The sequence below is a fragment of the Thamnophis elegans genome, chromosome 1 (assembly GCF_009769535.1).
Source record: "Thamnophis elegans isolate rThaEle1 chromosome 1, rThaEle1.pri, whole genome shotgun sequence".
Lineage (NCBI taxonomy): Eukaryota > Metazoa > Chordata > Lepidosauria > Squamata > Colubridae > Thamnophis > Thamnophis elegans.
Window position 1 is genome coordinate 166313859 of NC_045541.1, and position 24205 is coordinate 166338063.

General features: G+C 42.1%; 2 protein-coding genes across 3 annotated transcripts in view; one reads left to right on the top strand and one right to left on the bottom strand.

Annotated features, from left to right (window-relative positions):
• Positions 1-5654: 5654 nt before the first annotated feature.
• Positions 5655-10810, top strand: CAPS (calcyphosine). The gene is made up of 5 exons (XM_032220227.1): positions 5655-5808; positions 7251-7368; positions 7831-8008; positions 8943-9152; positions 10164-10810. The coding sequence occupies exons 2-5, from the start codon at positions 7283-7285 to the stop codon at positions 10263-10265; spliced, it is 576 nt and encodes a 191-aa protein (XP_032076118.1). The 5' UTR covers positions 5655-5808; positions 7251-7282; the 3' UTR covers positions 10266-10810.
• Positions 10811-13299: 2489 nt separating this feature from the next.
• The window catches only part of RANBP3 (RAN binding protein 3), a 40622-nt gene continuing 29716 nt past the window's right edge, over positions 13300-24205 (bottom strand). For both annotated transcript variants that reach the window (XM_032238490.1, XM_032238481.1), the window contains 4 exons: positions 22101-22221; positions 20630-20772; positions 17892-18072; positions 13300-16277 (listed from right to left, as the gene is read on the bottom strand). In XM_032238490.1, coding sequence (XP_032094381.1) covers positions 16234-16277; positions 17892-18072; positions 20630-20772; positions 22101-22221 — 489 coding nt within the window. In that variant the 3' untranslated portion in view covers positions 13300-16233. The remainder of the gene's footprint in view (positions 16278-17891; positions 18073-20629; positions 20773-22100; positions 22222-24205) is intronic.

The following is a 24205-nucleotide window of genomic DNA, read 5'->3' on the forward strand; positions in this document are numbered from 1 at the left end:
AATGTTTTGTGGATCCATTCAGGTAGAGTTCCCAAAATTCCACCAACCTAAACAGCCATGAAACTGCCTTCGTATCCTCTTAATCCCATTTCAGCCATGTAGCTTTCAAAATGGTTGAAAAGGTGATAGCAACAACATGGTTTCCCAAGATTCTGGGTTTTTTCTTCATCCAGTCTTCACCTTTCATGTCTGCCCATATGGGTGGAGTTAACGCTTGTAATCCTCTTGAGGGGAGTTGCAGATTTTCTACTGGTATTTTGGCAACCCTTTTTGTTCTATAATTTGCTGTATTTCCACAGAATAATTGATTTCTTCGATGAATAATTGCAGTCTTAAACACTCTTACGAGGAACTATCAGGACTAAATTCTGAATACATATGTAAAGGATTTGTATGTTTTATTTAATGCCTGTTACCTTTATTTTGAGTCATATATTTACTGACAACTGAAGCACCAGTTAAGTGCCTATGGGGATTTTGTTACACTAGGTCCTCGGTCTAATTTTTCTTGTTGGAAGCAAAATAATATTAAAAATATTTTGGTATACTTGATCTGTACTGTATTCTGGTGTTTTTCTCACCGTTTCTAAATGTTTTACATGGGTTAATTAAGATATGATTCCTAGCAGGAATAGGATGGGGTGGAATATAATTAGAATAGAATAGAATAGAACTCTTTATTGGCAAAGTGTGATTGGAACACACAAAAAATTTGTCTTTGAGTTTGAGTTTGAGTTTAAGTTTATTTATATGCCGCCCTTTTCCCTGGGGGGACTCAGGGCGGCTCACAACCCAAAGTGGTGCATATGCTCAGTGTACATAAAAGGAAAAAAAGAGGGAAAAATACATTCATCAAGAATCATAAGATACAACTCTTAGTGATAGTCATAGGTTACTAATAAGCAATCAAATCATACCAGAAAACAAAAAGAATATAAATCATAAAAATACAAGCAACATGGTTATAGTTGTAAGTGGGAGGAGATAGGTAATAGGAAGGATGAGAATAATAATAATAATACAGTCTTAGTAAACAGTTTGACTGTTGTGGGAATTAGTTGTTAAGCAGAGTGGTGGCATTTGGAGAAAAACTGACCTTTTGTCTAGTTGTTCTGGTGCGCAGTGCCCGGCCTATAGCATCGTTTTGAGGGTAGAATTTTAAACAATTTATTTCTAGAATGTGAAGGGTCTGTAGATATTTTCACAGCCCTCTTTTTGACTCGAAGTACTAGAATTTTTTTCAAAACTGCCTCCCTTTGTGACCATTCTCTCACATTGTTCTCTTTTTAAAAAGGCTGTCTGATCAGTTGTGGTGTGAATTTCTCCCAATAAATTTCTCAAAATTCTTGACAGCTCAAGAGTCACCTGGTTCAATTGATTTAATGAAGAGCTAAATATAGCTAAACATAACTACATCTACAGATAATCCTCGAATTACAACCACAATTGAATCCAAAATTTCTGTTGTTAAGTGAGACATTTGTTAAGTGAATTTTGCCCCATTTTACAACCTTTCTTGCCACAGATGTTAAGTGAATCACTGCAGCTGATAAGCTAGCAACCTGTTAAGTGAATCTGGATTCCCTATTGACTCTGCTTGTGAAAAGGTCACAAAAGGTGATAGTATGTATTTGGGACACAGCAACGGTGATAAGCATGAACCAATTGCCTAGCATCTGAATTTTGATCACATGACCATGGGGAACTGAAAATGGTCATAAGTCAGTTTTTTCAGTGCTTTTTTTGTAACTTTGAACAGACACTAAATGAACTGTTGTAAGCCGAGGACTATCTGTACTGTATTTAATTTTTGTTAACTGCCCAGATCTATGGCAAATCTAGACAGCATACTAAAAAGCAGAGACATCACCCTGCCAACAAAAGTACGTATAGTCAAGGCTATGCTTTTTCCAGTTGCAATGTATGGCTGTGAAGGTTGGACCATAGGAAAGGCTGAGCGCCAAAGAATGGAGGCCTTTGAACTCTGGTGCTGGAGAAGACTCCTGCGAGTCCCTTGGACTGCAAGGGGATCCAGCCAGTCAGTCCTAGAGGAGATCAACCCTGACTGCTCTTTAGAAGGCCAGATCCTGAAGAGGAAACTCAAATTCTTTGGCCACCTAATGAGAAGGTACTTTTATATGGTGCTTCCAGTATTAGATACAAGGAATACCTTAACAGTAAATAGGGTGGCTCTTTATGGACTGTGATGGGGGGAAGGGCTGATAGGTCATGACTGTTATTGGAGATTGCATTGACTTGCTTAACTAGCTGGCTGGGTTTCAACCATATACTTAGATGCAAGGAATGCCCTCCTTCAGGTTTCCCCCGAGGCTTGGGGTCTGGGGCCTCAGCTAATACAGATTGCAATGATCAAATTGCTTGGCTATGTTCTCTGTACATGATAAACTAGCCTGCTGGAGCTACTGGTTTGGTTGCTAATTCCCTACCAAATCAGGTTCACAATATTGCTTATGACACATTATACTCTAACTGACTTGATCTTACACATCGTCTTATCCAATAAGTTTGTCCTTGCCTTCCTCTCTGGGATTAATCTCCTGTTGGAAGAAATGTCCTTCTGGGTTCAGTTCCAAGTGCGGGAAAAAGACACTGGAAACATGGAGGCTGCTTGGAAAGATGGTTTAAGGGTGGACAGGATCACATGGCTTGAGCCCCTGAACAGAAAAGGAGGATCACATGCTTCCAGATGTTGGGTGAAGAAGAAAAGAGAGAAGAAGGGGCTTGCTGGTTTTTTTATACTCTGTTCGCCCCACCTCTCTGTTTCCTGTTCCTGTGTAAGAAACGTATTCTGATTGGTTGTCAGACTCCCATGGGGCCATGCAGGGGCAACTCTCTATGTGTTTTGAGTCCCAAGTTTGATCAAGTTTCCAGATGCCATGTGGTGAGTTTATGTGGAAGGCTAATCCTACCTTTATTATGTAAAGTAGACTTAAATGGCTCATTGACGGGGAAGGGGGGCAGGGAGCTACAGGGAGCTACTCTGTCTTTAAAAACATATTTCTTCCTTTTCACATCTGGGGAAAATATAATATTCTGCCTTTTTAATATTTCCTAAGATATTTCATTTTTCTTGAAGAGGGGTGGGTGCTAACTTCCTACACTCCTCTTTTATTTCTCCAGTATTTTGCTCATCTTGGAGCAAAAGAGTTGGAAAAAAACCCTAGACTTTTGACCTCTCTGTCTCTTTTCCATTCCTTTCTTTGCTATAAACTGTAAATGTATTATTAAATATACAGGTCACATTATCTTTGTCTTAATATATAGCCATTAACCTGAATTGTTCATTTATACCTATGCTGTTGTAAGGAGTTCTTCTAAATAATCCTTTATTTGGACTCACAAAATGTCACTATCTGCTTTTCTCAAAGTGTTGTATTTTATTCTCTACTTTTGATACTGCTTGCTAACTCTTAAGCCTCTATATTTTCAGATAGTTCTCAACGTACAACTGTAATTGAGCTTGGAATTATGGTCACTAGTCATGTTAAGCAGATCCTCACTGGGGCTGCTGTGACATCCATATTATAGGTAAATATTACTTGAGTCTGATGATGTGCTGAGTCAAAATATACTGTAACCCGGGCAATGGTAGAATAACATTAGAAATAACAAAGGCAGCTTTCTCCAATTTGCTAATTCCTAAATGTTTTGGGATCAGAACTCATAGAATCCCCATTTTAGATAAATTTCAGGAGTTCTTGTTGCAAAACACCAGGGTGGGAAAAGTTGCCCTGCAAAACAGGACCTGTTGGATTGTCAAAAAACTGCAACAAAAAAAAAAAAAACAGTCCTCTCTCGGTACATGGTAAAATTAAAATTTCTGGGCATGAAAGTTGCTGACAATTGCTAATTGACAGCAGGCGATAGTCCTCCCCATCAGACAACAAAGAAAGCTCTTGAGATGGTTCCAACCTAATCTTTCCCTCTGATACAGAGCTGTGTTACTTATAAATAATCAAAAATAAAATACATAAGCAAAACATAACCATAAACACATAAAAAGAGTACATATAAATGGGGACGCCCCCTTAGGGACTTCTTGAGAAATGTGTAAGGTCCATGGTAGACAGTTTAGCAATAGCAATAGCAATAGCAGTTAGACTTATATACCGCTTCATAGGGCTTTCAGCCCTCTCTAAGCGGTTTACAGAGTCAGCATATTGCCCCCAACAACAATCCGGGTTCTCATTTTACCCACCTCGGAAGGATGGAAGGCTGAGTCAACCTTGAGCCAGTGAGATTTGAACAGCCGAACTGCAGAACTGCAGTCAGCTGAAGTAGCCTGCAGTGCTGCATTTAACCACTGCACCATCTCGGCTCCAGTTTAAGGTAAGAGGTGTGGGGGTTAGAGGAACCAACAACAGGATCAGGTAGAGTGTTCCAGACTTTACTACTCTATTGCTGAAGTCATTTTTCCTGCAATCAAGATTAGAGCAGATTACATTTAATTTGTATCTATTGATAGCCTTTGTGTTATTGGGGTTGAAATTAGCAATAGCAATAGCAGTTAGACTTATATACCGCTTCGTAGGGCTTTCAGCCCTCTCTAAGCGGTTTACAGAGTCAGCATATCGCCCCCAACAACAATCCGGGTCCTCATTTTACCCACCTCGGAAGGATGGAAGGCTGAGTCAACCTTGAGCCGGTGAGATTTGAACAGCCGAACTGCAGTCAGCTGAAGTAGTCTACAGTGCTGCACTCTTAACCACTGCGCCACCTCGGCTCATTAAATTAAAGTAGTCCTTAACAGGTAGGACGTTATGGCAGATTATCTTGTGCAGTAAGATCAGGTGAGAACGTAGATGGTGTAGTTCAAGGTTATCCAGGCCTAAAATTTCAAGCCTGGTAGTAGAAGGAATTTTATTACGGGCAGAGGAGTTGAATACTCTTCTTGTAAAAAACCTCTGGACCCTCTCTAATGCTTTAATGTCCAAAATACAGTGTGGGTTCCAGGCAGGTGAGCAGTATTCAAGCAGGGGTGGGTTTCAACTGGTTCGCGGCGGTCCCTGCGAACCGGTTGGTCGGCGAACCCGGAAGTAAGTAACTTCCGGGAATGGCAAAGGGCCACCCGCCCACCCGCGCTCCTTACCCGGTTTTGACGAGTTCTGCGCTTCTACGCATGCACAGGATGCATACAGCGCCTGCGCGATCCTCCAGGAGCAGCTGGAGCGTCGCGTAGACGCTAGTACGCGTGCGTGCACCGCGCGCGTGCACGAGGACGCCGCCGGCCCTGTTCCAACCAAACCGGTTAGAACGGGGCGAGAAACCCACCCCTGTATTCAAGGATAGGTCTGGCAAAGGTTTTATATGCCCTAGTTAGCAGTATAGCATTACCAGAGAGAAAACTTCGTAAAATAAGGTTGACAACTCTGAATGCCTTTTTGGCAATGTTGCTACAATGAGCTCTGGGGCTTAGATCTTTCGAAATGAGTACTCCTAGGTCTTTGACAGAGGAGTGGGTCATCGTTTAGATCGTTTCCACCCAGCTTGTATTTGATGTTCTGATTTTTATTGCCAATGTGTCCCCCCCCCCCCCTCTCTCTAGCAGCTCTACGTTAAGATGAGCCATGCAGGGTTCTGGCTCCTCCTTCTACCTTCCTATTTGCTCTGTGTCACTTCCTCTGAGAGCTTTCCAGCACACCGGAGCTTTCCCTTGGCGAGGCCCTCCTGGCAACAGAGCAACCGATTGCTATAGAGACAGGGAACAGCTCAACACAAGCCACCACGACAGTCAAACTAACTTCCCCGGTTGGCGAGAAAAAGCAAGCAAAGAAGCAACAGTTGCAGGTAGGAATTCATCAACATTGATGGAAAAAACTCCAGCAGTCTGGTTTGAGGGATGGAGGGTGGATTATACAGAAGAGAGAAGGAACGAAAAGTTTTTTCCCCCCATCCTCCACTGTCTGTTTACTAAAATGGACGGAAATTAAATGAACAAAAGTTTTGTGGCCTCTTATATTTCGTTGTCCAGTTGTCTCAGGATTTTTTTTCCCACCTTGATTAACTAAAAGGACCTACTCATTAAAAAAACAAAACAAAAGGAAGCATAAATACAGGTAATATGATCAGAAGAGGCTTCCCAACGCAGCATGCAAAGCTAGAGCAACGGAGCTAGAAATTAACTTTCCTTCTCTCTTTGATATAAAGATACCTCTTTGTCACATGCCATTTATACTCTGGAATTAGTAGGAACCAAGACCAGTCTGCCCCTCAATTATAGGCTGCTTTGTGCGGTATATTTCAGATGCACGTTGTCTATCACTGATCTGAGCTAAGATGGAGTGTGTAATGGCTTCTCTCCTAACTTGAGAAAGTAAAGTCTCTTGAAACGGATTATTTCAAAAGGAACCTTTAATCAGTCAGGATGGAAACTATGAGAAGCAAAGCAGCATCTGAAAACCTTTAGGCCATGCAAATGGGATTAAGCTGATAATGATCCCCTCCCCTTTGTCCGAATGCAGATTCTGACCAATACACAAGTGTGAAGATGCTTCCTTAACTCTTCTGCCCTGGGAGTCAATAAAGCACACGTTCCCACGGCTATCTCTAGTTAGACGTCAAAGTTATATATCCCACATGGCTCTCATAAACATCCCTCCAGAGATGTTGGGACCTTCAGTCTCCCGGTGACAGGAAACCAGTTGTAAAGTTGTAAAACTCAGTTGTTTGAGATGTAGCTAATGATTTAACTCCGAGGCTCCCCCCCTCCCAATAGAATGGCAGTATCACTTTTAGGGATCTGACAGAGTGTGTTACAATAATACACTGTATGTAATTGGCATTGAGAACACATTCCCAGACCAATCCTCAGTGGTGTCAAGGAAGCCCTGGAAGAGGACATTGTGCTGAAATACCTGCTTTGCTTGCTTTTGAACCAACACTGGGGCTTGAGGTGGCGCAGTGGTTAAATGCAGCACTGCAGGCTACTTCAGCTGACTGCAGTTCGGCGGTTCAAATCTCACTGGCTCAGGGTTGACTCAGCCTTCCATCCTTCCGAGGTGGGTAAAATGAGGACCCAGATTGTTGTTGGGGGCAATATGCTGACTCTGTAAACCGCTTAGAGAGGGCTGAAAGCCCTATGAAGCGGTATATAAGTCTAACTGCTATTGCTATTGCTATTGATTTATGACTGTAATAGTATTAATTATGTCAGATGGAAGTCTTTGAGGACTGAAGAAGTGGGAAGAATACAGCATACCTGACCTTCCTTTTTGCTTCATCCTTTTTAGATCATTTTTCCATCCTAACAATTACCTGCAGCATGGAAGGAAAAGGTACTGGAAGCATTGCCAAACTCAGAGCAAAGTGCTTGGAAAGAGGAGCTTCTGGGATTAAGGGACTTGGCAGGTACAACGTATGAGATTATACATATTTTCTGGAAATAATTTCATTCAGATTATTCAAATGGTTTTCCCCTCCTCCATCTCTCCTACCTCTTTTCTTCCTTTTCTTTTCTTTTTCTTTTTAATTATTTTGCTTCATTTGCTTGACTGAGACAAGGTGCTGCAGAAAACTTCAATATATTCAGTCCCCAATGGAAAATAGTACGATGGCTTCTAAATTCAGGGTTACTTTATCAACCATTAAACTAACTAACTTTTATTGTTAGCATTTAGGGAAGTGAATACTACAAGGAAAAATACAGGCTGAGCTTCTCCGTAAACATCTCCCTCTCAGTGTCTCTCTCTCTCTCTCTCTCTCTCTCTCTCTCTCTCTCTCTCTCTCTCTCTCTCACACACACACACACACACACACACACACGCACAAAGCACTCACTCACATGCCTATATTACATTGCATTGTTTGCAGATTTTTCCGCATCATGGATGATAACGGCAGCAAATCTTTGGATCTGGAGGAATTTGTGAAGGGTCTCCAGGATGCTGGGGTCCCTTTGGAAAGGGGTGAAGCAGAAGAGATTTTCAGCTTCTGTGACAAAAATAAGAATGGTACCCTGGACTTCACTGAATTCCTGCAAGCCCTGAGGGTAAATAAAACAATCCACTTCTACATTTGAATTGGCAGGCTGAGCTGGCACTGAAGGCACATGAGGAAGACAAGTGGTCATTAGAAGCCATAGTTTCTCCTGTTATTTGTTCTCCTCCCCTTTCCTCAGAAACTGGTATTCAGAGATAATTACCCTGAAAAAAACATAGGAAATGCTTATTAAATGTGGCTAGGGACCTAACTAATGTAGCATCTGATTTTTAACTGATAGTTAACTCCATCAATGGGCGATTCGGAATCCTGAAAATCGGAACTAATTCAGCGTTGTTATTTCTGTGATATATTCTTCCCATATATGAAGACTCTCTTTCCAACTAATAGCTGCTAATGTACTAGTCTCATCATTTTAACAGATATGGGGAATACCTGGCTTAATCTTGCCCACCAGCCAAGACCCAGGGCCTTGACTAAGTCCATATCCCTCCCCCACTCTTTCTATTTAATCTTTACAAATGTAAATTGTGAGGTGCTTCTTTGGTGTGAATCAACATATCTCTTTGTCTAGAAGACCCATGGCAGTTTAGATGACCCTTCATCTAATTTTTCAGTATGTCTCCCACATTGCCACAGAAAAGCCACAAAGGCTTTCTTCCAACACTAAAGGTGCCGAGAGCAATAGCAATAGCAGTTAGACTTATATACCGCTTCATAGGGCTTTCAGCCCTCTCTAAGCGGTTTACAGAGTCAGCATATTGCCCCCAACAACAATCCGGGTCCTCATTTTACCCACCTCGGAAGGATGGAAGGCTGAGTCAACCCTGAGCCGGTGAGATTTGAACAGCCGAACTGCAGAACTACAGTAGCCTGCAGTGCTGCATTTAACCACTGCGCCACCTCGGCTCAACCATTAATCTTGCAAAATAATAATAATAAGGGAGCTCTAACATGCTTGACTTCTCACTACTTTTCTTTAGCCTCCTATGTCCAACACCAGGAAAGAGATCATTGCAAAAGCATTCCAGAAGTTGGACAGGACTGGTGATGGATTGGTGACGGTAGAGGATCTTCATGGGGTCTACAACAGCCGATCCCACCCCAAGTTCAAGAGTGGAGAGTGGACAGAAGATCAGGTTTTCAGTGCCTTTCTGGAGAGCTTTGACTCTCCTGATGATAAGGATGGGAAGGTAAACAGCCAGAATGATTTCTTAGTGTGGCATTCTAATAATTGTGGTTGCAGATTATTTTTTTTAATCAAACTTAAAAAGACACACATTTGGTGGGTATTTGAAGGCACTCATTTGGAGAAAGCTGATCTAAGATATACAATAAAACCTTGAATTAATAGACCATTAGGATAGATGTTAGTATGTGTGTTGTTTCCAAATGTCCATTACATTTGAATTTAAATGTTGGGCCAATTCATTGTGTTTGCAAATGACATGAGTTGATATATAAATTGGACCATTTCAGAACATGTCAGGATGAAAATGACATAAATTGATAGTATTTTAAATACATTAGCTGGCTTATATATGATTTTGTATTGTACTGTAACTGTTTTTAATTGTTCTATAATTTCTCACCATCCAGTCATTTGTTTGAGATGGGCGGCTAGATAAATTGAATGAATAAATACATTCAAGTGAATTATTTGAACAATTTTGGATAAAATGGATTCGGTGCATTTTGGGAGGAGGGAACTAGAACAAATGTTGCTCATTGGATCCAAAACCCATGAATGAAAATCTGTTAAACCAAGATTTTACTATATTTGCAGATCATAAATTATTATTGTGCAGGGCCCTTTTAGAACTCAAAGGCAGTGCTTCCCAATCTTGGCCACTTAAAGATTCCCCCTGCTGGCTGGGGAATTCTGGGAGTTGAAGTCCATACATCTTCAGGTGACCAAGGTTGGAAAATGCTGCTTGAAGGTAGTTCAGAACTTGTGAATGCTGCTTTTCTTCACATCACATCCTTTTCCATACTGTGCTTTTCTTCTATTAAGGTGAATGGCCTAATACTACTATTTTTGCCAATCCCAAATATTTGAATTGATTGGTTTGTTTTTAACTGATAGTTTTAGTTTTGCAGTAAAAAGAACTGCTTTGTCCAAGTATATTGAACCATCAATAAAACATCAGGTACTGTCATTAGGGACAAACGTTAAAATTTATCTACTTTGTATTTCTCTACAGATCACGAATGAGGAATTCCTGAATTACTACAGTGGAGTCAGCGCTTCTATTGACAGTGATGAATATTTTGTGGACATGATGAAAGCTGCATGGAAGCTGTAGTGGGGTCGAGAGTTGGCATTCCCTTCTGAAGCGTAGGCAACTTAGTACCACATATTCAATACGACATTCCTGGGACCTTCTAGTCTAGTGCAAAGTAGGGTTAGGACTTCGACTAATGAGAGTCCAGTAGACACATGATTAAAAAAGAGGTTCCTTTAAATTGTCCATAATTAGGATGCTGCAATAGAAAGCTAACTATAGCAGAAGGGAATCTGGTTTTCCCGCCTTTCCTCCTTTTTCTTTCTGAGTTTCCTACTGAAGGGAAGTTTGGCCTTTTTGGAAGTCACTAAGCTGTAACTTCCAACTAAAGCTGGACAAATAAAAGCATTCAACTTCCAAGATCCCTACTAGCCACAATGGCTGGGATTTGCTGGGAGCTGTAGTTTGTCAGCAATCTGGAGAGACACAAGTTCCTGTGGATTTATCAGTCTCTACACAGAAGAACATTTAACATTTTCCAACTGAGTGCTATGAGTTTGTCTATCAGTGCAGGATTCTATATCCTTGTTAGGCATAGACCAGAATAATAAAACTTTTATACTCTCTTCTGGATTTTCTCCTGAGTAAATGATTCCCCAACTCCAACTTGGTTGCTTGTTAATATCCAGTAGGGTGGTAAAAGAGGGTACATAGTAAGGATGGAGAAATGGCAATACCATCAGCTTAAGAAGTTCGCCTTATGGTCAGGAATTAGATTCCCAGAGATTCAGAGACTAAAGTTATCACTACTCCTGCTTTTTAAAAAATTTCTAAAAGACACCTTCTGACCTCTCTCACCATTGCATATGCTGCCACCCCAGAACCATCCCTTGTCCCCACCCCATGAAGCAGCCCAGCGTCCACTTTAATATTTTAACCTTTTACAACTAACCACAGAGAATATTCTTTAATTAATAGTTTGATTAGTAATTATAATGGAAAAGGCGCCATCCTCATGTCAATTCTTGATAACTTAATGAATATAGAGGGCTTTTTTGCAATAATTTGAAAGTCGTTTTCCACTGTTTTTTATTTTTTTTAATTTCTATTTTCCAATCTAACCAAAACTCTGGCCTTTCCTGAAAGTCTCCTATATAGTATAGAACCGAGTCAAATCCTGTTCATCCAGCCAAGACTGGCCAGGTACTACGTGCTAACATAGGCAGTTGGGAAGAAGATTCATCTAGCTGTCTAGCAGTAGTACTGCAGGCATTTCTCCTATGACTTCCCAAACTGGAAAGAGTTAAAATGAAGTTAGACTGAAACAAGTGTCAAACTTCTACAGTGGTGGCAAAATTTGGTCAGCCTGAAAGGTAAATTGTATGTTTGGGTTTTTTTTTTTTTTTTTTTGGTAAAGCAGAGGGACAAGCTAACTTCACTTCCTGGTCCTTTCCTCCCATACTCCCCCCCCCAAAAAAAATGAGTGATTCAGATTTTATCTTTGTGAATGCATCTGGGATGTTAATACTTAATTCCAAGAATAACACACACAAGCCCAAAAGCTCATTTTGGTCAAGAAATGAGAACATATGAGAAACTTTGGTCAAGCTTTTAGCCCCAGCACATCCCAAACTGACGTTTAGGGTTGTAGACGGGCAATAGGAGGTAAAATTGGATCCATACATCCTACTACGCTGTATTTTAGGTAGTTTATTGAATCATCCATCCTTGGACTGGTTTGTGTGCTAAGTTAGACCGAAGTAAACCTCATTATAGTTTAGCATGATCTACCGTATACCAGATTTTGGTCTGGATCCAACAAGGAATTTCATTTAACAAAAATACTCAAGTGGTCCAGTATAGAATGCTATTTTCATATATATTAAACCAAGGTTTGGTTAATTGCAATTCACTGGATTTAGCCTAACACCTTTAGCTTAAAATTATTTTAGAGTTTAGCATGAAGCCAACTAATCTGAAATGAAACCAGTTCTGGAATGTCTCCCCTCTTATGGACATGTCCCCATTAGATGAGCTCCAAGTCTCAACTAGCTCAATTATTTTGACAGTAGCCAATCTGATGCCTACCTCAGCAAGACCTAAACGCTTTAACACCACCAAGTGATTTTTAATTTTTGTTTTAAAAAGCTGCTCTTAAACAGAATGCATTTTACAAATGTTAGAAAATGTCCTTAAAAATCTAAGAGTACCTCAGTAACAAAGTCTCATTGTGTCTGAAACAATATAACCACATCTGATCCCAGTATATTTCTAAATCCAGCTTCCTGTTTATAAAAGGAAATAGCCAAATGGTGTAGGGTTTCCTGCTTAAGCAGGGGGTTGGACTAGAAGACCTCCAAGGTCCCTTCCAACTCTGTTATTCTGCTATTCTATTCTGAATGTTCCAAAGGAGAAATGGACAAAGGACACAGAAATGACTGGCAAGAAATTAGATTCTACATAGCCACTTTAACTTTGTTCTTAAAGGACCTTTTATTGTTTTAAATAAACTTAATTGCTGCTGTTCTGTTAATAGCAATCCCTGTTTCAGACAGGGACAAAAACAGAATTTGTTGCCTGAAATGACTAAAGAGTTATTTCCAAGAAAGCCACCGAGCATTAACTATTTCAACTCCTAGAATTCCCCAGCCAGCATAGAATTCTGGGAATTGAACTACATTCATCTTGAAGTCGCCAAGGTTGAGAAGCACTGCATGAAAGTACATTTCAAGGTTTCTGGCAATTCTTGTTTCTCCGATCTTGCCTATCTCAAAGGGCTGACATCAGTCTTGAAAGCCCGTCAAAGCTTCAACGTCTATCTAACACAAAGTGGAATTGTTCCAAATTTCTTTTCCATATTTTCAGCTTTCCAGACGTGAATGTCATTTCTATAACAAATTGGTGTTCTTTTTTTCCACAAATCAAACCAAAAATCAGACCCATCGCCTCATTTCTGAATTTCGTGCTCTTTTTGGAGGAACTTTTATTAGTGGCCGTAAGATGGCAGAGACTTCCTCACTTAAGAGCCTTGCCACACAATCACACATTTCCACAAGAAATGAAACCATGCTCCTCTGCTGTTCTCCTTGTATCACAGAATTACACAAAGCAGGACTTTTTGTTACAAGTTTTTTTAATGTAATTTCCAAATACATCTGATATGACAATTGTACAGAAATCTTCCAAAACACATGGGTGTTGTCTGGTTGTTGTTTTTGTTTTTGTTTGTTTTCTTTTACTTATCACTAATTGGCTAACGGCTTGAAGAAGAAAACAAATTTATAAAGTCTGTGTCTGGCCCAGCCAACTCTCCATCTCAGGAAAGCGCCCAAAATGCGTTTCCAGACAGTCACTGTGCAAGGAATACAGCCTGTGGCTGGCCTAGAATGAAACGTAGAATCTCCTTCTCTTTTGCCACGGCAAATCACTCGAATCCAAACCACTGTGTCCATAAATAGCTGCCAGATTTTTTGTTTTTTAAAAAATGAACTCTGTGGGTAACTGTTTAAACATTCCATTCAATATTAACGCTTCTAGAGAAACCAGCCAGCCCTCTTACCCTGGACGACGTTGGGTGCCTCCTTCAAATGTCACACACACAAACCCACCCAGCTCTTTCACACAATCCCATGCATACCAATGGCAGGATCCTCTTAGCTCCAGATGTTTAACAAAGGCGAATAAAATTATACCCTATTCCTATCCCATTCGTTCCGGTTATGCCAAAGTAACTTAAAAAAAAAAAAAAACACCAGATGTGCATCCACTGTTCTAATTAACTGTCTTAAAAGGGTGAGGGGGAAGTGTCTTCGTAACACAAAGTGGAAAATTATTCTCCCTCAAAGCAGCACAATTGCCCAAGAGTTACAATCGTTATCAGTCTTCAGTGTTATTCAGTAGGCGGTTGGTATATACATATCTGGTGCATTTGAGAACTGAAACGTAAAGGGAGAGGAAGAAAGGTTAAGGTAAAAAAAATAAATCTGGAGAAGGCTGCGCACCTGCATGGCCATCTGCTTTCTCTCCCAGGAAGGGAGAGTGAGAAGAAACTTTTGTCAGCCTGAAGCTCTTCCAAAAGTGAGAAAGACGGGACGACTCAAGGACAGACTTCTGAGACCCGATGAGAATTTCCATCCATCACGCTGAGGAGGCAGAGTGTAAAACCTGCCTAGGCATCCCAGTTGTTTCTGTCACTCAGCAACTTCATATTACAATGTCCTCCTTGTTTTCCACAGTGGACAGAATTGAAAAAAATAGGCTTCCACTCTCTTCTTGGTTTCTGGGCTCCCATTTTTGACAAGATGAAAAGAAGGCCGCCTTTTTCCTTCTCAACCACCTCAGACGGAATCAGACTGTGCCTTGTCCCGACTCTGTTGTGTCACCATCTTCATTCCAAATGGCTCAGATTTGGGAGTTCAACCGAGTAGTGGTCCCATCAAGACCAAGAGGGGGTGGGAGAAGGCCACCGATTCTTCTATGGAGCTGGTGAAAACCTCCTGTTCTGATAGATGTGCCACTCCAGAGTCCTCAACAGGAAGTCACCAAAGCATTCCAAGTCTTTATGGTCTTTGCCCAAAGATGTCGTAGCCCAACTTACTTATAATCACACTCCAGCTAAAGCCAGAAACAGTCCTTTTTTAGCCGATCTTATTCAAAGAGATTTCCCACTTCAGCAGGGCCCTCTCTGGACACATCTCAATCAAACAAACCCACAGAGCCAGTGGCAGCCCAGGTTGATACTTAGGTAATGTGAGTTTAGGCACAAACTGAAGATGCTTACCGACCAAGAGAAAGTGCCCAAAGCAATACCTATATATATATATATATATATTTATATATTTTAGTAGTTGGCCAAGATCGGAAGAGCAGCCCTCCTGTTTTCAGGAAAACAAGGCAGCTGTTTCCTAATCAGCTGTTAAGCACCTTGGCAAGGCAAGAAGGAAATAAAAGGTTATTTGAAAGGATTAAAAACAACCTGGTATATGAATACCTGTTATATATGTACACGTGTGTGCCTGTGTCGGGATGTCTATTTACACAGTGGCTTCACTCTCCTTTAAATAGTAACAGAAACATAACAGTACAAAACAGAAGGGGGCCGCTTGGTCAACACACAAGAATATCTTATTAAAATCTAAAAAAAAAAAAAAAAAAAGTTATCGCCACATTTGAAGTCCCAAAATGACAACAATAATGATAACCAGAGGAAGTTGTTAGCAAAAGAACAAGAATTATTTAAAAAAAAAAACACCCCCTTTCCCACTCCAGAGCTTAAAGTGTTTCCGCCCCATCCACAAACTCAGCAAAAGTCTTATTGTGTTGTTTTTAACTTCCAGGATGGAAAAAAAAAATTAAATCCCCAAAGAGATGCCTCTCAGACAAGCCACACTGTTGTCAGCAAAGCTTCCAAGGGGGCCAAAAATTGTTGTTGTTATTATTATTAGTAGTAGTATTTTTATAAAGAAAAGGTCTTCCAGTTGAAATCCGACTTTTCTTCTGGAACGGTGGGAGAGGCCAGAAGCAGAGTGGGCGATGGGGATTTTTAGGCAAGAAGAGACGGTGTCGGAAGGGTCCGTGGCAAAGGCCGTTCAGCTACTGGAGTTGGGGGACGGAGGATGAATGGGTGTGGCAAGACAAAGAGGTGCCACAGGCAAGCTACGGCAAGTCTCGGTGAACCTGCCCCCTACAATGAATCACAAGTTGGGAGAGGGAGGGGGAGGAGAGAAATGGTACTCTTTTTCTCCCTGCTCATCAATATGATGAACAATTAAATGTCCCAAAATCACATTCAGCCAGTTTTGTCCAAAGTCTGCTGTGTTTTTTTTTTTTTGTTTAATATGGAATCAACTGATCCAGCCCCCCTGAAAAAAATTCAACACACACACAGAGAAAAAAAAAACCCAGAACAGGGATGCAGAGTTCTTAAATTCTCAGAGCCTCTGTTGCTGTCCAGAGCAAGAGATGGCCGGGGGCATGAGTCTCACAAATCTTGGCCCTGTGGAAGGGGGTTTCTGGCAGCTGCTCTTCCAAGTGGTCTGGATCGTGGCCGCTATGTACTGCTGGTTGTTTGCCCATCCACTTCATCGGTGGGACCTGCAAGACGAAACAGGGAGGTTCGTGTTCAAAGCAGGGCTGTAGAACCATTGCTTAGTCGCAATGGGAATCAATTTCCTCCATTAGTCCAGGCAGTTTTTATTTCCATTCTACTAATTCATTCTTGATTAAGCAATTTATAGTCTACTTTTTCAATATTAAATCCAAATCAACAAAACATAATGCGAGTTTTTTTAAACACTAATTTAAGCAAATCAGGTTAACTGGGCAGGTGCACTGATCTGCAAAGAGTTCAAAAAGAAACTCCAAACCATTAACTTTCCAAACTGCTGTTACCCTGCCCAATACGTATGCTGACAGGACATTCTGATCCCAGACCTATTGGGAAAACACTAGCAGAAATATTATATAAGGCTGCAATGCATTTAAACCCACATCTAGGGTTGTTTTAAAATCTCTTTACATTTTGTTCTCAAATGTAAAGGCATATATTTAAATCACCTCTGAACAAATGCCAGCCTTAAAATAACTAGGCTCAATAATGTAAAACTGGAATTAAAAAAAACAACAACAATGTCTTCCCATGATTAGCTTTGTTTCCATTCCCACGTCTTGAGTCAAAATTGGCTATGCGGGTTCTTGAGGACAGAGACCTACCAGGGTGATAACATCCTGCAAACTGTTATTCATGGTTGAGACGTGCTTTGGACATTTCATCAGGGAAATAATATCAGAAGGATCCCAAGACTGGCGGCATCCCCATCAATTGTTCTGAACAGGATACAGGTAGCCTTCAACTTACAACGGGTACTGGGGAAAAAGTGACTTATGACCATTTTTCACATGAATGATCAGTGGTGGGTTCCTATTGGTTCAGCCGAACTGGTAGTGGTTCACCGGCCTGGGTCGCTGGAACCAGCAGCCACTCTGGCCTGCCAAGACCCCACAAACCGGTTCTCTTGGCAGCGGCATAGGTGCCACAATCTTGTTTTTGGCTTCTGTGCATGCGCAAAACAATTTGTATTGTACTGCGTGTGTGTGGCTGTAGTGGCTGCTGGAACCCATCCTTGCTTATGATCATGGCAGCATCCCCACAGTCACATGCTCAGAATCCAGACGCTTGGCAACTGACTCACAGTTATGACAGTTGCACTGTCTAAGGCCGTGCTAGCGAAACTGTGGCCCGTGCGCCAGAGGTGGCATGCAGAGCCCTCTCTATGGGCGTGCGCACCATCGCCAGCTGCTCTTCTGGTTTCCGGTGCCCACATGCACGTTGGCCAGCTGGTCTTCACAGGCACCGGAAAACGGCCTCAAAACGGCCAAAAAACCCAGGGTGTTTTTCGGGCATTTTCGGGGTCCAAAATGGCCCAAAAAATGGCCAAAAACTGCCAAAAAACAGGCATGTGCTAACTGGCCAGCTGGTCTTCAGATTTACAGTACTCCAGCGCGGGCACGCACATGCATATGAGTTCCAGTTTGGGCATTTGGTGCCGAAAAGGTTCGCCATCACTGGTCTAAGGATCACCTGATCAGCTTTTGCGACCTTCTGATGAGCAAAGTTAACTTAACTGTCTTGTTTATCAATTTTGGGACATTTTGGGCTCCATCGTGGTGGTAATTCGAGGGCTACCTGTATCCCCGAAAACTGCTTACCACTTCCAGGTGATCCCGAAGGGGCAAGACCATCGTCGTCGCTGTCTTCCTCGTTGGACTGTGTCACTTCCGGCACTGGTGCTGCACTTTTGGCTTCTTGCTCTTGCTCTACACGACTCCGCAAAGCCAGGATCCGATGGTGCAAAGCTGCATACAACTGTCCTGTGTCTTTAGAGCTTGCCTAAAGTTCAGAGAGAATCAGTAACTCTCTCATTAAAAGGGCTGCAAACTGACAAGTCACTTGTCCAAGTAGGTTTCCCCTGCCCAGGTATGCTGGGTCTCTAGGGGGCAGTGCTCATCTCTTTTTATTAGCCGAGGGAGCCAGCGTTGTCCAAAGACATTTTCCATGGTCAGGTGGCCAGCATGGCTATACACCAAAAGTGAATGGAACACAATTACCTTCCCACTGAAATGGCACTTATTAATCTACTCACATTTGCATGCTTTCAAGCTGCTAGGTGGGCAGGAGCTGGGGCAGGTAATGGGAGGTCACCCCGTCCATGGTGCTGGGTCTCGAACCCAGGCTGTCACCTTTGCAGCTGGCAAGCTCAGCTTCTTTAACTGCTGAGCCATCGCGCCTCCTTTGTCCGTTTAGCCAAAAATATGATCTGATTGCTAAAGAACTCAATGGTGACATATGTGCATCTGAAAGGCTTTCACAATGAGACTCGCCAAATCAATGCAGGACAGGAAGAGGAAGCATGAAAGCAGCTATTAACAGTGGAGAGGAATGGAATCGCCACATCGTATTCAAAAGCATCGTTTCGTGAGGTCACTCTTAGAAAACCAGATGGGGGCTCTTTGCATAGGATACACAGAATTAGGTCACAATCTGTTTCTATCAACCCAGAGAATAGAATAGAATAGATTAGAATTTTATTATTTGTATGCCGCCCTTCTCCGGGAGGACTCAGGGCGGTGAACAATTCAAGGGGGAGAAAGGGGAACATAAAAAACAAAATACAAATAATAAAAGTAAACAACAGTCGCACAACCATACATGTCGAGAGGGGAGGGAACTCATCACCCCCAGGCCTGCCGGCAAAGCCAGGTCTAAAGAGAATACAAATAACTGATTTGGGTGACAAAGTGGTAGACTGCAAATCAGAAAACTTTCTAACAAGTAAGGGCAATTCAACATGAAACTAATTATCTATGGAGTTGGGGGTTTCCCTTGAGATAAAAGCTGTGTCAGGCCTGCAGTCATTTTCCTTTTAGGATCTTTGGCCTGCCACACCCTCTCTTATTTTACTATGCTGTTTCATTAGTGGGGTAATTGGGAGGGGGAACAGCAAGGAGTAGAATTGTAGAATGTGTTGTTGTCAAAATAAAACATTCCAAGGTCATTCTTTGTCTCCGCACCTCTGCACCTGACCGAAACTAGATGGATGGAAATGCCAGCGTGGCAGTGGAAGATTGGACCATGTGATGGACTTGTGGGTGTGGGGCAAGATCATGAACTTTCAACTGGGTGGGAACCCCAGGAAGTTTTCAGATTCGGGTTTCCACAGATGTACCAACATGTCTCTCTTAATAAATTGGAAGCCTAAGAAAAGCTCTGCTTTGGACTCCGATTTAATTTTAGATGATATTTGGAACGCTGACAGGCTGACAGTAACATGCTAGAAATGCTAGATTCTGCAAACAGTTAGGGAGTCTCTCTGTCTATCAATCATCATCCATCCACCCATCCATCCATCACCATCTAGTGGTAAACCAGAAAGCCTTCCAACTGGAATCCTATGATGCTCTTGCAGGTTATTTATTTTTATTCTTATTTGTTCAAACTGAAGCAGAGGTGGTTAGATTAATGAATAAAAATGGGGTCTCTGCAGGATCTCTATTTTCAAAGGAAGTCTAAATTCTATATCCTAGCTGGAGGATACTCTTCTTTGCCTTGATTATAGGGAAGCATTTGGTTAGTTAACGTTCAAAAGGAATGTCACAGGCAGACACCTTACCTGGGTTGACACAAAGTGGCTTACTACAATCTGTTTTAATCTGTTATTAAACAAATCATAGTGGCCTGTTTCCCTAACCTGTAACTAATCAGCCACAACATCTGGGTTTATTCTTTCTGTTATTATACATTGGAGCTCCTCATGCGCATGTGGACACTTCACTTGGTGCCTGTTGTGCTTTTTGACAAATGAGTTTTGTGCTCTGAAAATAAGATTTGCTTTGTTTAAAAAAAAAAACGAGAAAGAGGCACGCTGCAAAGCTTAGGGTCAAGCCTCATCATGGCTCTTGACCCTGGCCCCTGCAAGCTTTCTAAGAAAATCAGGAGAGGCAGTCTGGTATAGTAGTTAAGTTAGTGGTCTAGAATCTGGGAGGCTCTTCCTTCCTTAGGCATGAAAGATGTCTTGGGTGGTTTTGGTGATCCCTCCCTCATTTTCAGTCCAACCCACCTTGTAGAATGGCTGTTGAAAAGTAGGAGCTGGGGGGCATGAGGTATGCTTGTGGCCTTCAGCTAACTGAAAATAAAGGTTGGATTTAAATCTAATTGAAGAATAAAGTGGTGGTTGCCCATCAGTGTTTAGATTGCAAATGTACCCACCGGCTAAGAAAAAAGGCAAAAAGAAACAGGGTGCTAGGGACTGCCCTACAGAAGGATGTGCCAGACAGCATTCTGGTAAATGGATAATTATGATGGAGTGTAACCTCCAGTTGCAATTATGATGCAAGACTTCCCATAATGTCCTCTCAAATATACCCAGTTACTCAATCTGTGGCCTTACCAATATAAGAAATACTTTGACTCCTTGGTCTTCGGTGTCCATGGCGGTGATTCGGATGCTTTTCTCACTGGCTTTATCAATCTGCATCTGAGCCCAGAGTTTGGTGTTCAGGATTAACCGCAGACTGCCTTGTGTTCTCATTACTAATTGAAAGTGCCACGGAGATGAAAGAGACATGGTCAACTATTATTTTTGAAAATGTCTGCATTCAAAAACAGTAACTACAGCACTTGTGTAAATCCAAATCCACAAACCTTTGTGGTACAACCCCCTGAATTGGCAGTTCTTCCATCAGGAAGATGGCATTCCCACAACCCCAAAGAAGCATTTGTTGGAAGATTGTTCAAGACATAGTACTAAACTTGATGGGTTCCTTCTTCTTAGCTTTGCTTAAGTAATTGTCCGTCCTAGCGGATGTTTGTGTGCATTCAAAAGCAGCCGATGCTGTGTCTCCACCAAGGTCAACCCCATGACATCGCCAAGGTACTTCATTCTCCTCAATCATCGGGGCAGGCAAAGATCATCACACTTAACATTTTACAGAGGGTTGCAGTTGGTTGAACTTTTCAAATTTTCTGGAGGAGTGATTATGCTTTTAAGTGTGCTATATTTTATTTTAGGACTTGGAACAATGTTTCGCAACCTCAGCAACTGTAAGACGTGGATTGGGAGTTGAAGTCCGGACGTCTTAAAATTGCTGAGATAAAGTGGCTGATATCGTTCAACAATCGCAGTCAGAGGAGAAACCAGTTTCACGTATTCTTGCATAACTGACGTTGTGGAAAGCTGATTCCTCCCCCACATCCTCTTTATTTCTTTTACAAGACTGATACCCTAAAAATGCTTGCGTCAGGCCTGAAAGCCATCTTTACATTGGCCTTTCAAGCCTGCCACATTTTTCTACTGTGGGAAAATGGGAGTAGAGATTGTATGGAGTATGGGTGATACGTAGTCAAAATTAAATTCCTTTCTCAGGAAGCCAAGGACAACTTGCCCTACGCCTGAATGGGTGTGCTTGAGAAACGCTGCCAGTTTGGAACGGGGTCTGACTGGGCCATGTGATGGACACGTGGGTGCTGGGCAGGGACTTGGACTTTCATTTGGGTGGGCAAAACCTCAAGGCTTTCAGATTCGGGTTTTCCCAGATGTGCCAATAGGACATCTCTAATAAAATGGAACTCTGAAGAAAATCAAGCCTCGGAGTCTTCTTTTGTTGGGGTGTTACTTGGAGCCTGGCAGCTTGACTATTACGGCAGGATGTGGATAAATACATTGTCTACCAACAAGCCTTAATCACAAGGGCACCTGATGCCACAGGCTACTCCTGCAAGCTACAAATGTCTATGTTGGTATGCCATCCATGACATAACTGGTGGCATGGAAATGGATCCAGGGCTACATTAGATCCAAACTGCAATCTAGTTTTCCTGCAGTGGTTGGTTGGTTAGGTTCTGGCGTTTTTTCGTCTTACCCAGCCGTGACTGCAATGTCCCATCATCTGTAGACGCCATGTCATTCAGCCTCAGAAGCCCTCGGCCTCTTTCCACCCAGGACTGGGAGCTCTTATCAAAGACAAACAACTTGCATTGAATCTGTAACAGAAACATTAGCTGGAGAACTTTAAAGAAGGCAGCAAACGAGGAGATCACAAACCACAAAGCCGCCAACGCATTTGAAAAATTGGATTTTCGTGCTCTCCCCAAATTCAAAAGTATTATTTCTCCCTAATAAGAAAGATGGAAACGTGATCCCTCTCATCTATGTATCAGATAAAGTAGCATTTGAAGCAGGCAAAATAAAGGAGATAAATCAAACAGAAATTGTAAAAAAATGGTACTTCTACATTCAGTTAACAACAGATATTAGATACAATAAAAAGAGGATTTTTTTAGAAGCAACAGGCAAGTCGTAGAACAGTATTCTGAATTACGTGAGCCTTTGGTCTCATCCAGCAGAATTAATTATTGATATTGTTTACATGACTCTGTCAAGCCTCAGTGGACAGATCTAAATGTAACCTCTGTATGGTCAGCTTACAGCAGAGTTTTTCAACCTGAGCAACTTTAAGATGTGAAGAATTATGGAAGTTGAAGTCCACACATCTTCAAATTGCTGCGGTTGAGAAACATTATAACTCTGCTAATTCATAATTTGTCTACTTGTGATGTACGGATAAACTACAAACAAGCAACACATATTACAGCTGAGAGTGAGGTGTGAACCTCAGACATAAACAAGAGGAACACAACTTCACACCCCACTTGGGAGACCCCCAGAAACAACTGGCTAATCACAACTGCAAACCAAATGCTGGAGTAGGGGGCTCTGGGTCTGATTCAGCAAAGTGCCATGCCCCCATCGGAGCCTGAATCTGCTGGGGAAGACGAGCTGGAACTGGAGATTGAGGGGGCGGCTTCATTGCAAAATGGAGAGGACCAGGCCCAGTCAGGCAAAGGCCTTTTAGGATTGGGAAATCTTGTAAGCAGGGAAAAAGGGAAAGCAAGATGACCAAAAGAGGCTAAGCAGTGAACATAAGAGACAGAACTCAGGCGATAAGCAAGGACCACCTCCTCCTGATCCTCAAGTGCAGAGAGTGGAGAGAAGGCGAGAACAGCGCAGACTGAGCTGACTACTCGGGGAGGGAGGAGCACCCTGCCTCTCTTCACAAGACACATATGGGGACTGAGACTTAAGGAGACGCTGTGGGGAGGGGCATTTGTCAGAACAAATGCTGAATTCATCGAGTGTTGAGTGCCGACGTTTGAACTTTCCTGGATTCCTTGCATTCTTTCAGGCTTTCTGGATTAATTGCCTTGCTCCTTTGCTTCCTGGACTCCTCGACTTGCCCTGCTGGATTTCTTGCTTTGCAGCCATTGTGCTGAACTACTTTCAGTCAGAGGCTGCTGGAGGGGTGTGTATGTGTGTGTGTGTGTGTGATCACTTTGCTTTGGGACTTACCAGAAACATGGAAGCATTTGGGGCAATTTGGAGCACTAAAGGGGTGGTTTGAACTGTCAGCTGCCTTTATTGCCTCTGTGCCGTGCCCCCGGTGGCAGGCCAAAGATCCAAAAGAAAAGTTGGCTATGGGATGCTATTTGGAATATATACACGCGGGTCATCACACACTGATGTACTGGGAGGGATATCCTTGCATAGAGCATCTAACTGACCAGTGTTACAGAGCAGAGCAGAAGCATGAATGAATGTGGAGCAGAAGCACCAACATTAAGGCTGGAAAAAGAAGGACAATTTTTCTGTTGGTCCAAGGAACAAGAGGGCAAGGCTTAGCATTTAAAGCATGGGATGGTACAGATAGTCCTCTACTTATAACCATTTGTTTAATGACTGTTTAAAGATACAGCAGCACTGAAAAAAAGTGACCTCACTGTTTTTCACACAATTGTTGCAGCATCCCTATGGTCAACATTCGGACATTTGGCAACTGGCTCATATTTATGACGGTTGCAGTGTCCTGAGGTCATGGGAATCTCCTTTTGTGACCTTCTGACAAGCAGTGTCAATGGGGAAGCCAGATTCACTTCATGAGACCGTGTTACTAACTTAGCAATTGCAGTG